At 45.7% G+C, this 12,245-nt stretch overlaps 1 protein-coding gene across 1 annotated transcript in view; it reads right to left on the bottom strand.

Annotated features, from left to right (window-relative positions):
• Positions 1-2,022: 2,022 nt before the first annotated feature.
• Positions 2,023-12,245, bottom strand: part of TDRD9 (tudor domain containing 9) — a 64,838-nt gene continuing 54,615 nt past the window's right edge. The window contains 9 exon segments of the mRNA XM_067027593.1: positions 2,023-2,052; positions 2,538-2,693; positions 3,608-3,868; positions 4,369-4,458; positions 4,741-4,953; positions 6,034-6,145; positions 7,805-7,978; positions 10,090-10,190; positions 12,065-12,229. Of these exon segments, the coding sequence (XP_066883694.1) occupies positions 2,023-2,052; positions 2,538-2,693; positions 3,608-3,868; positions 4,369-4,458; positions 4,741-4,953; positions 6,034-6,145; positions 7,805-7,978; positions 10,090-10,190; positions 12,065-12,229 (1,302 nt within the window).

Here is a 12,245-nt window from a genome sequence, read left to right on the forward strand (position 1 = left end):
ATTTCACATCATGGATATGTATTACTTACTAAGTAACTTTTTTTTTAGTTACTTACTAAGTAACTTTAAAGTTACTTACTTAGCAAGTAATATATAACTTTTAAAAAATAAACAACTGCTTAAAAATAAGTGACTAGAGAATTATGCACATGAAAAGCAAGGCAATTACCCTCTAAGTTAAAGTGATGTGGAAGGAGATGCCATCAAATCAACTACCTGGTTTGGGCAGAAAATAATATTTACAAAGTTAATGTTATAAAGACTGATGACTGATTTAACCAGCAGTATTGACGTGACTGTATGGGGGGATGGGGAAAATAAGGTACAGAATGATGGAAAGAGCTCAATCTTCATCTATTATAGCAGCAATTAATGACTAAAGCAGAAATCATGAAAAAGCATAATTGACTTAATAAAGTACTTATCAAGATGGAGGCAACTCCAAAAACAACAGGTAAGAGTTAGAATGGTTTTCTTGGAGGGTGAGAACCAGAGAAATCAAAAAACTGGATTTCTTTCTTTTTTTTTTTTTTTAAACAAACCTTTTGGTGCTGTTTAATTTTTTAACCGCCCACAGGACTTTTATTCAAAAGCTAACAAGCAGAGCGGGTGCTCCACCGCTCAGGTCTGTCCTCCTGCACTGCTAAGTCCACAGTGTGCTCACTCGGCGGACACGGGCCAACTACTCCCACCTGGCAGAGCAAAGAGCAAACAGCAGGGTCAAAATATGCTGCTTCTTTTCACAGGGCAGGTGAAATCTTAACCTTAAAGCTGAACAAAGGATGGTGTGTTGCTGGCTTGGTAGCACCACCTCCTGCGCATCCCCCAGAAACCCCCCACTGGAATGCTTCTGTTCTGAGCTGCCTCAGAAGCAGCTGAGCGAGACTGGGGCCCGGGTGAACTGGGGGCCATGTGCTCAGAGGGCCGTGTCGGGCGCAGCCGCTGCTGCCGGCGCACTCCGCAGCCAGCGGGCTTCCCGGCTGCCGGCCCAGCACGGCACTTGGCCGGGCCCCCAGTGCACAGAAGCTCCCCTGGCCGGGGTGGTTTTCGAGTTCTCTACACGAGCTCCCGGTCGTGACCCCACGTTGCTGACCAGGTACGCGCGCTCTCACAAGCCTCAAGCTGTCCGCCTGCAAGCAGCTGGCTCAGGTGGACTATTTCTGCGATCCGCCCTCCGGCCCTTCCAGACCTTCACTCCAGCTTCTGCCACACTCGTGTAAGAGCTGACTCGGATCTCACTTACTGCTGCATTTACAGCGGCTCTGCTTTTCTGGTGAGACCCTGTCTGACAAAAGTTGACTTTTAAAAAGAAGTCTATATTCCTTTATCAGTTTTAGAAATTTGGATTTTTTTTTCAGAATGAAATACCTTTTAATCTCCTCTAATAACTGTCAGAAACAAACTTAGTCTAATGCTTTTATTGTTTTCACATAGATATACTAGTGACCAGGTAATCTCTCTAATTTCTGAAATGTGGACAAAGAATTTAACTTAAGTAGAAACCTAAAATATACAAAACTGAAGTCGTTTTACCAAAGTTAGGTATTTTCCCTCATGGAAAAAAAATCAGAAAACGCCATATGGTTTTGGAAAAAACACACAGCTTTCCCCTTGTGGTAAACTGGGAGCCCTGGTGTCTCCTGTGCCCCAGGTTTAAATCACTGTAACAAAATAGAACATACAAGCATGTCCTGGAACCTTAGATGAAAGATTAGCCACTTACATTTACCTTAGTAAACTGAAAGCGAAATACAGCTCTTTTTCCAAATGAAGTCTTCTTTCAGAATAATTTTTCCCAAAATGTTTATTAATACAGTGATCTTCCGTTTCTAGAAGAGACTAGACTTTTCCCAATCTTCCACTTGAAAAGAAATACCACTCTCCAGCCACCACCCGAAGAGGAAAGGAACCGGGACGGAGGAGGCCTTCCAGACAGAGTGGACAGAGGGAGGCTGCCTGCGGGTGGAGCCTCTCACGGGCCTCCGTGGCCTCCAGGAGGGCTGGGTACAGCCTACGTCCCGCCTAGGAGTTGAGGACAATCAGTCTGTGCAGCTGAAAAGTAACAGTTAAAAACCAGTAAAGAGGGACTTCCCTGGTGGCACAGTGGTTAAGACTCCACCTGCCAATGCAAGGGACGCAGGTTTGAGCCCTGGTCCGGGAAGACCCCACGTGCCGCGGAGCAACTAAGCCCGTGCGCCACAACTACTGAACCTGCGCTCTAGAGCCCGCGAGCCACAGCTACTGAAGCCCACGTGCCACAACTACTGAAGCCCACATGCCTAGAGCCCATGCTCTGCAACAAGAGAAGCCACGGCAATGAGAAGCCCGCGCACCGCAACGAAGAGCAGCCCCCGCTCGCTGCAACTAGACAAAGCCTGCGCACAGCAACGAACACAGCCAAAAATGAATAAATAAATTAATTTAAAAAAAACAGTAAAGAAAAAAACCATCATGACTACTAGCTACAACTCAGCTTATAAATGTAGAATGATTTTTTTTAAATTTAACTGTATTTTAAAATAACTCCTATAAATTACCTTGCAGTTTGGGTTACCCAGTTTATTGGAAGAAAAGCTCTCCAACAAAATCCGGATCAGATACTTTTCGTCGTCTTTCAAGGGGGATGGCATGGACATGTCTGTCCCATATTCTACTGATTTGGAAAAGGGATCCTTGAGAACTTCATGGCTTTGCTGAACAAAGTAAGAAAAGTTCATTTTGCTAAAAGGAAAACCAGTACTAAAGGCATTTTATTCCAAGCTAATCAAAGTATTTCATAGGCGTGACCTTATTCTTAGGTGATCTTTAGATTATAAGGTGTCAAAAGATAATTTTCTCAAGTGCATTTTAAAATTCAAAGAAAAGAAATAAAACAGAATGCATTAAAGGCTCAATTCATTAGCCTTTACTACCTTTCAGCCATCAGAGAACTGAAAAGTGAGAAAAAGAATCTTTTGTATACAAAATGTCAGTTTCGTGCTGGGAATATCGCCAGGAGCCCCGGAAGTGCTTTCTCACACGGAAACACAGCCCAGCCGGCTCTGCGGTGACGTTTCCTGCTTGTTCGCCCCTTGCCCAGCTCGGCACCTCATCCCCAGCAGAAATTACAGAAGGACAAACAAACCACCTTCAACATGAGCCTCAATGCGGCATCTCAAACCTTCAGATCAAGAAAAATAGCTTCAGAACTGATTTTGAAAGAAACAGTTGAAAGATATTTTGAAATGTTCAAAATACTTGAAGCTAATATTTTACAATTACTTTCCTTAGGGAGGTAAATCTTGGAATCCGTTTTTTAAAAACTCCCCAAACAGAGAACACTTTCACATCTAATCTTCATTCCCCCCAAAAAAAAACCAGCTCCATAATCAGAAACCAACAAGAACAGCACTTGGACACCATACTTTGGTCTCAAAGAAACTAGAAGACATTTACAAGGGCACCACAGACCTTAACACACTGAACACTGTCCAGCTCTTCACCCCCCAATATCCTGAGAGGAGAAAAGGGCCCCCCTTCTCTCTCACTCCCCCGCCCCCTGCACACACACACACTCTCACACACACACACACACACACGCTTCGAAAAGGAGGACGGAAGCGCACACCTTGGACTCATAGGGCTCCTCGGCCAGCTCAGCATAGCCCTCCTTGACGAGGACGTCTCGCACGTTGACGGCGTCCTGCAGCGCCGAGGGGAGGTACGCGTCCACGTGTAGGATGCCGTGCACCATGGAGAAGACCTTCACGAGGAGGGCACGGCCACCGACCAGCGAGGAGAAGCGCCGGCTGGCCCCGCCGCTCCAGTGCTCGCCGCACACCAGACACGTCGCGGATGGGCGCATCCTGCAAATCTTAAACTCCAAAGCCTACGGGACAGAAGCGCACAGCTGAGCCAGTTTATAAATGTGCGAGACACTCACCCCAAATACCACTGAAAAGTGACCCTGGGGCAGGGATCCTCACCAGTGATCTCCTACAAATCCTACTGAAAACAGTTTCAGGGTAAGTGAGGATTTCATAGGTAAAAAAAAAACTTGGTTTTCCTTTTCGACAACAAAAAAAGTTTAGAATAACTTTTAGAAAGTGCATGTGGGAAAGCATTAGAAATTACTGCTGAATTAAAACTACTTTTTTTGCTAAGTGTGAAACACTCCATATATTTTAACTTGCTCCAAAAGCAGTACTAGCAAAAATATCTACAGCAATATATTTTTGGGAAAAAGCAGAAACCAAATTCGGAGAGCATGACAAAAAGAGTGCCAGCCCTCTGGGCCTTGGCCCTGTCCATAAGCTGAGGGGTGACCACATGACCTCCAGAATCCTTCTAGCTTTACACTCTCAGACCACAGGAGCGTCTCAACCTTACCTGAAAGGGAAGTTCAAGAAACTGACGGGGAATCTCCATTAAGACATCCAGAGCTACGTGCGCTCTGTTTCCATAGTCTACAAAGAACACCTAGAGGATGAGGAAAGCGCCTCCGTTAGTACAGGCCAGGCAAACGCTGTGTGCCACCAACCACGGCCCCGCGACCACCCATCCCAGCTCTGTCCTCACAGGATTCCTAGGGACGGGGCTTAAGTCCTCATGTCACTGACGGAAGTAACTTTTCTACCAGACCACTTTTCTAACTGTAATGATTTTAGATTTAATTTCCACTTGAAATTAGAAAAGACTTTCTATCAACTGCTATAAGTCTGTTTCATTTCCCTTTCAGCGATTTGTTACAGAAAAACATACCTAGGCAGAATTTCCAGAAACATAAAGGATTTGTGCTCTAAAGTAGCTTTCTTTATCAAAATCAGCAAAAGGAGCCAGACAGACCAAGTCTGGATGTGGGTGAACGGGCAAGGGCACCAACTTCAGACGGCTGATTTCAGCAGCCAGCTTTTTCAGAATCTCTGAGCCTTCTTCATCAATCCTGTATCCCCAAAAGTGCCCCACTTCAACCACCTAAAAAGGAGGAGGAAGAGCAGAGGTGAACTCCAGAAAGGATTTCTGTCAGGAGGGGTAGACACTCAAACTGCAGCCCTGGCACGCCACCCTACTGTCACAAGCCACATTACCCGTCCCTAAGTATTCTACGGGGGAGGGTGCCTGGGTTGAGCGAGGTGAGCAACGGCGTCTGGAGGCACAAGGCGTCTGGGCACGCACAGCACTGCAGGCTCTGGGGGGCACACGTGAGGGCAGGGCTGGTCCATCCCTGAGCAGACTCCAGGGCCCCCAGGTGCCCTCTGGGTGGCGAGGGCCGGGTGTGGGGCGAACGCACAGCCCCCCGGAAGAGCAGTGGGGGGACGGCAGAGTGGATGTCCTCGCCTGCTGCCGCTGCAGGACGGCCAGGGCCGCACTGCTGGAGCTCTCCAGTCTCCTGGCATCCAGGTTTCTATGGGAAGTCTCCCAGGGAAGGGTAACTACAGATTTACCAGGAAGCCCGATGTATTTTAACTGAAATTTTATTTTGAAGAAGTAAAAACTATACCCCAATGAATAATGGTGCCAATGCTAGTTTTGTGCATATAAATTGAATTACACAAGCAAATAGCACTATGCCAATTAACATTTTACACGTATCTCGTCGCCAAAACTGATTTTAAAATGTACTAACATTTTAAAAATTAAACTTTGACTCTAGAATGAATATTTGTGTTTACACATTTGTGTTACAGCCACATTTCAGTTCAGCAAGTGAGAGTGACTCAAGCTCACCCAGATTTGCTACAGGTAACCCTTAAACAAGGCAGGTTTGCTCTGCGAGGGTCCGCTTACCTGGATACTTTTCCACAGTAAAGACTACAGGACTGCATGGTCCGTGGCCGGTCGAGTCTGAGGATGCGGCGGGACCATGGAGACGGAGGGCCAACAGTGAGTTACCCATGAATTAGCCCCACATTGTTCAAGGGTCCAGTGTAGGTGACTAAGGCACACAGGCCGTGGGCGAGTGTCTCTATACCTCCGCCATCTCATGTGTACAACATGACAGTTCTAGATTAAGAAGACAGAAAAGCTCCAATGATTGGATCACACCATTCTTACCTCTGTAACAGCAATTGTTAAGAGGAGATCTCTAATCATCTGGGATCTGTCTAACGTGTTAAATGAGAGTTGCACAGGATCAACTGTCTGCTTCTGGAAGTCCACATTCACCCTATTTAACACAATTTATTTTAAAAGGCAATAAAAGTATTACAAAGAAAACATGTTTACATATATGAAGTTACTGCTTGAACTAGTCCACTGTTTCTATAAGAAAAGAACATTTTAATAAACGACCTAAAGCCAGAGATGACAAAGTCGATCTTATCTGAAATGTGAGCTTCTGATGGCTTCCTGAGCTGCCCTGGGGTAGGGTGTGTACCCCAGTAGTTACATACGACCCTTCAGGAATATATTCTAAAGGTCAAGACTGCTATGGAATATCTACTTTTAAGGATATAAATTCTAAATCTAGGACCTGCAATGTTTCCTAACTTGTGGTGTCAGAGGTGAGTGACTCTGACTTTTAGAAAACTACAAGAATGCAAGCCTATTTAATGTTGTTAGGAAACAAATACATGATTTTCTTTTTTTTTTTTTTTTTTTTTTTTTTTTTGCGGTATGCGGGCCTCTCACTGTTGTGGCCTCTCCCGTTGCGGAGCACAGGCTCTGGACGCGCAGGCTCAGCGGCCACGGCTCACGGGCCCAGCAGCTCCACAGCGTGTGGGATCTTCCCAGACCGGGGCTTGAACCCGTGTCCCCTGCATCGGCAGGCGGATTCTCAACCACTGCGCCACCAGGGAAGCCCTGATTTTCTAATAAACCTAAGAATTATCATTCATCCCTTGAAGCAGTAATATGATAAATGCTAAAATTCCAGGAGATGAAATATAAATTGATAAAAAGTTTCCTTTCCTAATAATTTTATTCTTAAGTGAAGAGGAAGAATTATAAGAAATCTGATCCACCTCTCTTCCCAATTTTCCAACCCACCTATTAAATAAGAGTGACTCAGGCTAAGTTACCCAGCAGGACAGGCCTACTCCATGTTATTACAGGCTGAACCCACTCAACTCCCAAACTCTCAGAATCAAACCATCCCACACTGGATGAAACTTGATGGAACACACTTCCCTACCTCACCAATTCCTCAAATCCCTGTCAAATTCCTCATGGGGTTAAAAAGATTACAAACGAGAAAGGTCGCAGGAGAATTCCTACATACAGCACTGTGTGAATATGACCGAAAGGTAAAGTAATCTGTCAGAAACACTGAAGGGCGATTTGATTTGGTCCAAGAGAAGCCAGCCTGCGAACTGCACGGCAGCTGCCTGGGGGCCGAGCAGAGCCGTGCAGGCAGCCCGGCCCCCCTACCCTGCCTGCTCAACAGGGACGGGTGGCCTGTGCCGGCAAGAGCAGCAGGCTGCTCCCAGCTGTGCCTGCGTCCTGTCCCGCTGCTGCCTCTGCTAAGGGCAAGGGAGACGCTACTCTGCTTAGGAAGAGAAAGGCAGTAACTGTAAGGAGGAAGAAAGGAAAGTAACATTAGGGTCAATCCCTTCGATTTAAACTGAAAATGATACCAATGGTTCTACCCAATCCTCCAAACAGCCTTGTACAATAGGTATCATAGCTATTAAACAGATGAAAACACTGAGGTTCAGAGAGGTCAAGTCATGTGCCCAAGCACACACAGCTAGGAGATGATGAAACCAAGCTACCATGCCAGTGCTTTTAGTGTGAACTTAAGCAAGGTTAAACAGTTGTTTAAAAATAATATTGAGAATGTGAAAGCAGGTGGACAGAGTTGTGCCCACCTCCCTTCTGAAAATACCTTGTATTCCTGAGCCTGGAAACAGCCCCTCCTTGCACCTTCCCTTCAATCTCCTCTGCAGAATGAACACTGAGTTCAAGGGAAACTTTCAGCTGAGACATCTTAATGGCCATATACACTGCAGGAAGAGTTTTAAACCTGTCTGTTGGATTGCGCAAAAACTCCACAAAGGCTCTGTTCCACAAATGTAAATAAAAAAATAAGTTTACGAGGCATGTTAATTTCTCTCAAGTTTAGATAGAGATTTTCAGTAACACCTCTCTTCAAAATACCAGCAACTCTTCCTTCTATAATTAATCAAGAAGATGTATTTAGGGGAAAATTATTCACTTAAGAGAAATAAAAGTTACAATGACATAATATTAAATTAAAACCAAGTATCATCCTCATGTATTACTCAGTATAATGCAGAATAAAGATTAAGTTCAAAAGGAATTTTCGGCTAAGAGATCTTAATTCTCATCATTAGAATAAAGTGACAGATTTGGGGTTTTGTTTTCTTCTATTTTATTGTAAAATAAAAATCAGACAGAGAAAAGCACACAGCTGAGTAGTTCAGTGATCTTTCTCATCTCCCTCCAAAAAACCACCCAGTTTATCACCCAGTAATGTTGAGGCGCGCCCCACCTTACGACCCACCCACATCCCACATCGCAGTGTCCTGTTATCACATCCCTCCCTCTGGGGGGATAAGAATCAAACATGCAGCAAGGGGACTTCCCTGGTGGCGCAGTGGTTAAGAATCTGCCTGCCAACGCAGGGAACATGGGTTCGAGCCCTGGTCCGGGAAGACTCCACACGCCGTGAAGCAACGAAGCCCGTGCACCACAACTACTGAGCCCGTGTGCCACAACTACTGAAACCCACGCACCTAGGGCCCGTGCTCCGCAACAGGAGAGAGGCCACGGCAATGGGAAGCCCACGCACTGCAACGAAGAGTAGCCCGCGCTTGCTGCATCTAGAGAAAGCCTGAGTGCAGCAACGAAGACCCAACGCAGCCAAAAAATAAATTAATTAAAAAAAAAAAAACATGCAGTAAGGGTGCCTGCCAGACACTTCCTGGTAAAAAGGAAAAAAGCTTCAAGTTTACATTTGTTTGTATATGCACGTCAAAATCTCCCGGAGCAAAACATCATACTCAGAAAAATAGACTTACGACCGCTTCAACTACCGTCAGGGAAACGTGTGATTTGGGGTGACCTGGAAGGACCCTGAGCTGATGAAGAGCGGCCTGTCGCGTCCTCTGGCCTCTCCGCAGCCTCCTGTCTCCACTGCACTGTCCCCCTGCCCTCGGCTCCCTTTCAACCCTCCTCCACCGACCCTGGGTGAGCTCACAAGTGAGCACGTGCAGTCCAATTTTAAGTAAGTAATTTTGTGTATGTGATTAAGAATTTGACTGCTAATTTACATTAGAATATTTACGAAAACTTGAGACACTGTAAGTTTAATTAAATCTGTGACGGTTGTTAGAAGCACCTAGAAAGACTTTACTTATTAGGGTTATATATTTGTCATGTGAGGCATTTACATGCTTACAAAGAAAATCAATATATTAAGCACAGGAATGGAACTTTAAATGTGAGGCAATTAATCCAAAATTTAAGCAGAATGGATATGCTCAACTTGAGTTACTGGACATAAATCAAAGAAAATATAAAAGTATTTCTTATTTACTAGATTTACAAAGCTTTGTAAATTAAATAAAATGTGTAGGACACGAGAAAATTTTTTCCAATTTTAAAAATTAAAAATCAATTTAAAAACCGTAATAGCCTTTTCTGTGCGTAAGCATTCTCTCTTGGAAATGAAAACTCAAAGTGATACCCCAAAACAAGCACTTATTCCTTGTCTGCCATTAAAATAGGCCAAATGTAACTGAGTTTTGCAATATTTGTCTTCCAAAAATATTTAGAACATGTAAGTTCTAAATAACTATAAGCAGATAAGCTCTCCTGCAGGCATCTCTGGCGGCCGGCGACTGACTGTGAAATCTCGGATGGACGTGCCCAAGTACAGGGCACTTGCAGAGCACCAGCCCTGTACCTCATCACGCTACTGAAACCTCGCAGCATCAAACACGTCCTTTAGGAGGAACGTGGTTGAAAGAGAAGATAAATTGCTCCTGACAACAAGATAAACCACAGCTACGCTTCAAGAGCTGTCCTCAGCAGCCCTTCTGACGACCCACTTCCACACGCCCCCAAGTTGAAAGAATCAGCCCCTGTAAACATAAAATCTCGTGGTTCTTTCGTAATTGCTGTGGATTACAAAAATACACTACTTACTTTGCACCATCAAACACGATGGATCTGACTTGGCCGCACTGTCTGAAGAGAGACTGCAGTTGTTTATAGTAGAGAAATCCATAGGGAGGAACGTGCTTCAGCTGTAAAACACCACACTGCATTAACAGGAGCAAACACAGAGCTCACAGTCATAATGTTCACAAGAACAGAGCACGCTGTCTGTAAGCACAAGAGTAGACCCGACAGCAGGGTATTTCAGGACTAATGACTTCTAAATTATAATTAAGTTTTAATAATACATGTTAAACAAAAGCTAATTCTTCCCCTGTTAAAAGAGTCCAAAAGTCTGACACAGAAAAGTTAAGACTTATTTTTCATTTTGACCTTAAAATAACCAAGCTGACTAAATACATCTTTTTCAAACACAGTATTTCTATACAGGCAACAGCGGGAACTTAAACGTTCAAGGGAAATGCACCACTCGGTGGGGGAGGGGGCACGTCCTCGCCCCACAGGCAGCACTAACAGGAGGGGAGCTGCAGCAACCCCTCCCTGTCCCAGCGCCTTCTCCCTCCCATCAGGGCGATCTGTGTTCCGAGGTCCGGCCGGACACTGGGAGTCCCCTGCCCCGTGGCCTGCTTACCCCAGGGCCCAGCACAGCTCCATGAGAGGCAGTGGGTAGCTGAAAAGCAAGGGCTGGGGGCTCAGGTCTGAGCTCAGGTCCTGGCTTGTCAGGGTTCTGCAGGCAAAAAGTCATGGAGCCACCCTAGGGCCCAACAGCCACATCACTAATTGAGGGGGACAATGAGTCCTCGACTCAGAGAGTTAATGTGAAGCTCAGGCAAGAAGGAGTAAACAGCACCCGACAAAGGCCCTCTCAGACGGTAAGCGCTACGTAAACACTAGCCACACTTCGTTTTTATAACGCACACAGCAGGTAACTCCTTGGCCCCCAGAGTGCAAGGTGAACAGGCTGCCTGGTGGCTGAAGGAGGCGAGCACAGCCTACGTCTGGGGAGATGTGCTGTGGGGTCCCTCCCCCGGTGCACAGGTCAGGAGGGAGCGCCACCGAGGCGTGAGAGGAAGCCAACGAGAAGGGCTCGCTCCCCCACGCCGGTCAGTGAGGAGCTAACGACCGCCCCTTCGGGTAAGACCCGTCCCCAGGTTCAAACTGCATCTCAGCTGCCTCTCGTCCGTCCCCACTGTGGGCGCCAGCTCCTGTCCAGTGCTCTGCAGAGACCCTCTCTCTGTGCGCTCTTACTTCTTCAGTAACAGTGTGATGGAACCAAAAGGAGGAGCAAGAGCTGGCAATGATGGCATGTTTACTTTGGGCCGGGAGCTCTGCCAAGTGCTCTACACCCCCCTGTTTATTAGATACAGGCCGGTAATGGAACCCAGGGTCCGCTAAAAGCCCGATTCCCAAACGCTTTATTCCAGTTGCCTGCCCTGAAGTGATCCTGTGCTCAGGTTTAAACAAAGGGTCCACAAATGTTGATCTGACAGTCAGTGCCTGGGACTGACCATAAGATTTGCCCAAAGCTCACGTTAAACACTAATTTCCAGGCCACACTTCCTAGTTCAGATTCTGTGCCACGGGGCCTCAAATCTGAATTTCAAAATAAACAAACACGCTCTAGGTGATTCTATTAAGCATGAATAGGGATCAGAGTTTAAATCACAGTACAAAGGTGCCAACCAAATAACTCTTTGTGTAAAATGAAGCTGTCAATTTACTAAATGTTCTTAAATTTATGGAGAAGTATCTTAAATCCTTCAAAATGGGACATGAGCAGTCAAGGTTAGCCATGAAAACTTAACTCTGCAAGGCTTTCTTTTTTAAGGCCAGGTCTGCAAAACAGGAAGCGAGACTGAGGAACTAGTGGATGCATGTGAAACGGTCAGACAAGCCATGAAATTCACTTTAGGGGAAAAAAATCCACTTAGTACTTATAAAAAAAATAGAGACAAGTGGGGAAATAAAGTGTTCATGTTCACCACATTGGAAAGAAGCTCACCTGAAAACTGAGCGCGCGGTCTCCACCCCAGAGAAGGCGGCCTGTCTCGCCACCTACCACAACGGTTGTCTTTGCGTCTTTGCCCGCCATCTCCCTCACTGCCATCTTTTCGTCAGGGTGCCCACAAGTAAAGTAATTTGGATAAAAAGCACCTGCCAATACAACCTGGAAGAGAAACTTA

This window comes from Kogia breviceps, chromosome 3 (assembly GCF_026419965.1).
Source record: "Kogia breviceps isolate mKogBre1 chromosome 3, mKogBre1 haplotype 1, whole genome shotgun sequence".
Taxonomy (NCBI): Eukaryota; Metazoa; Chordata; class Mammalia; order Artiodactyla; family Physeteridae; genus Kogia; species Kogia breviceps.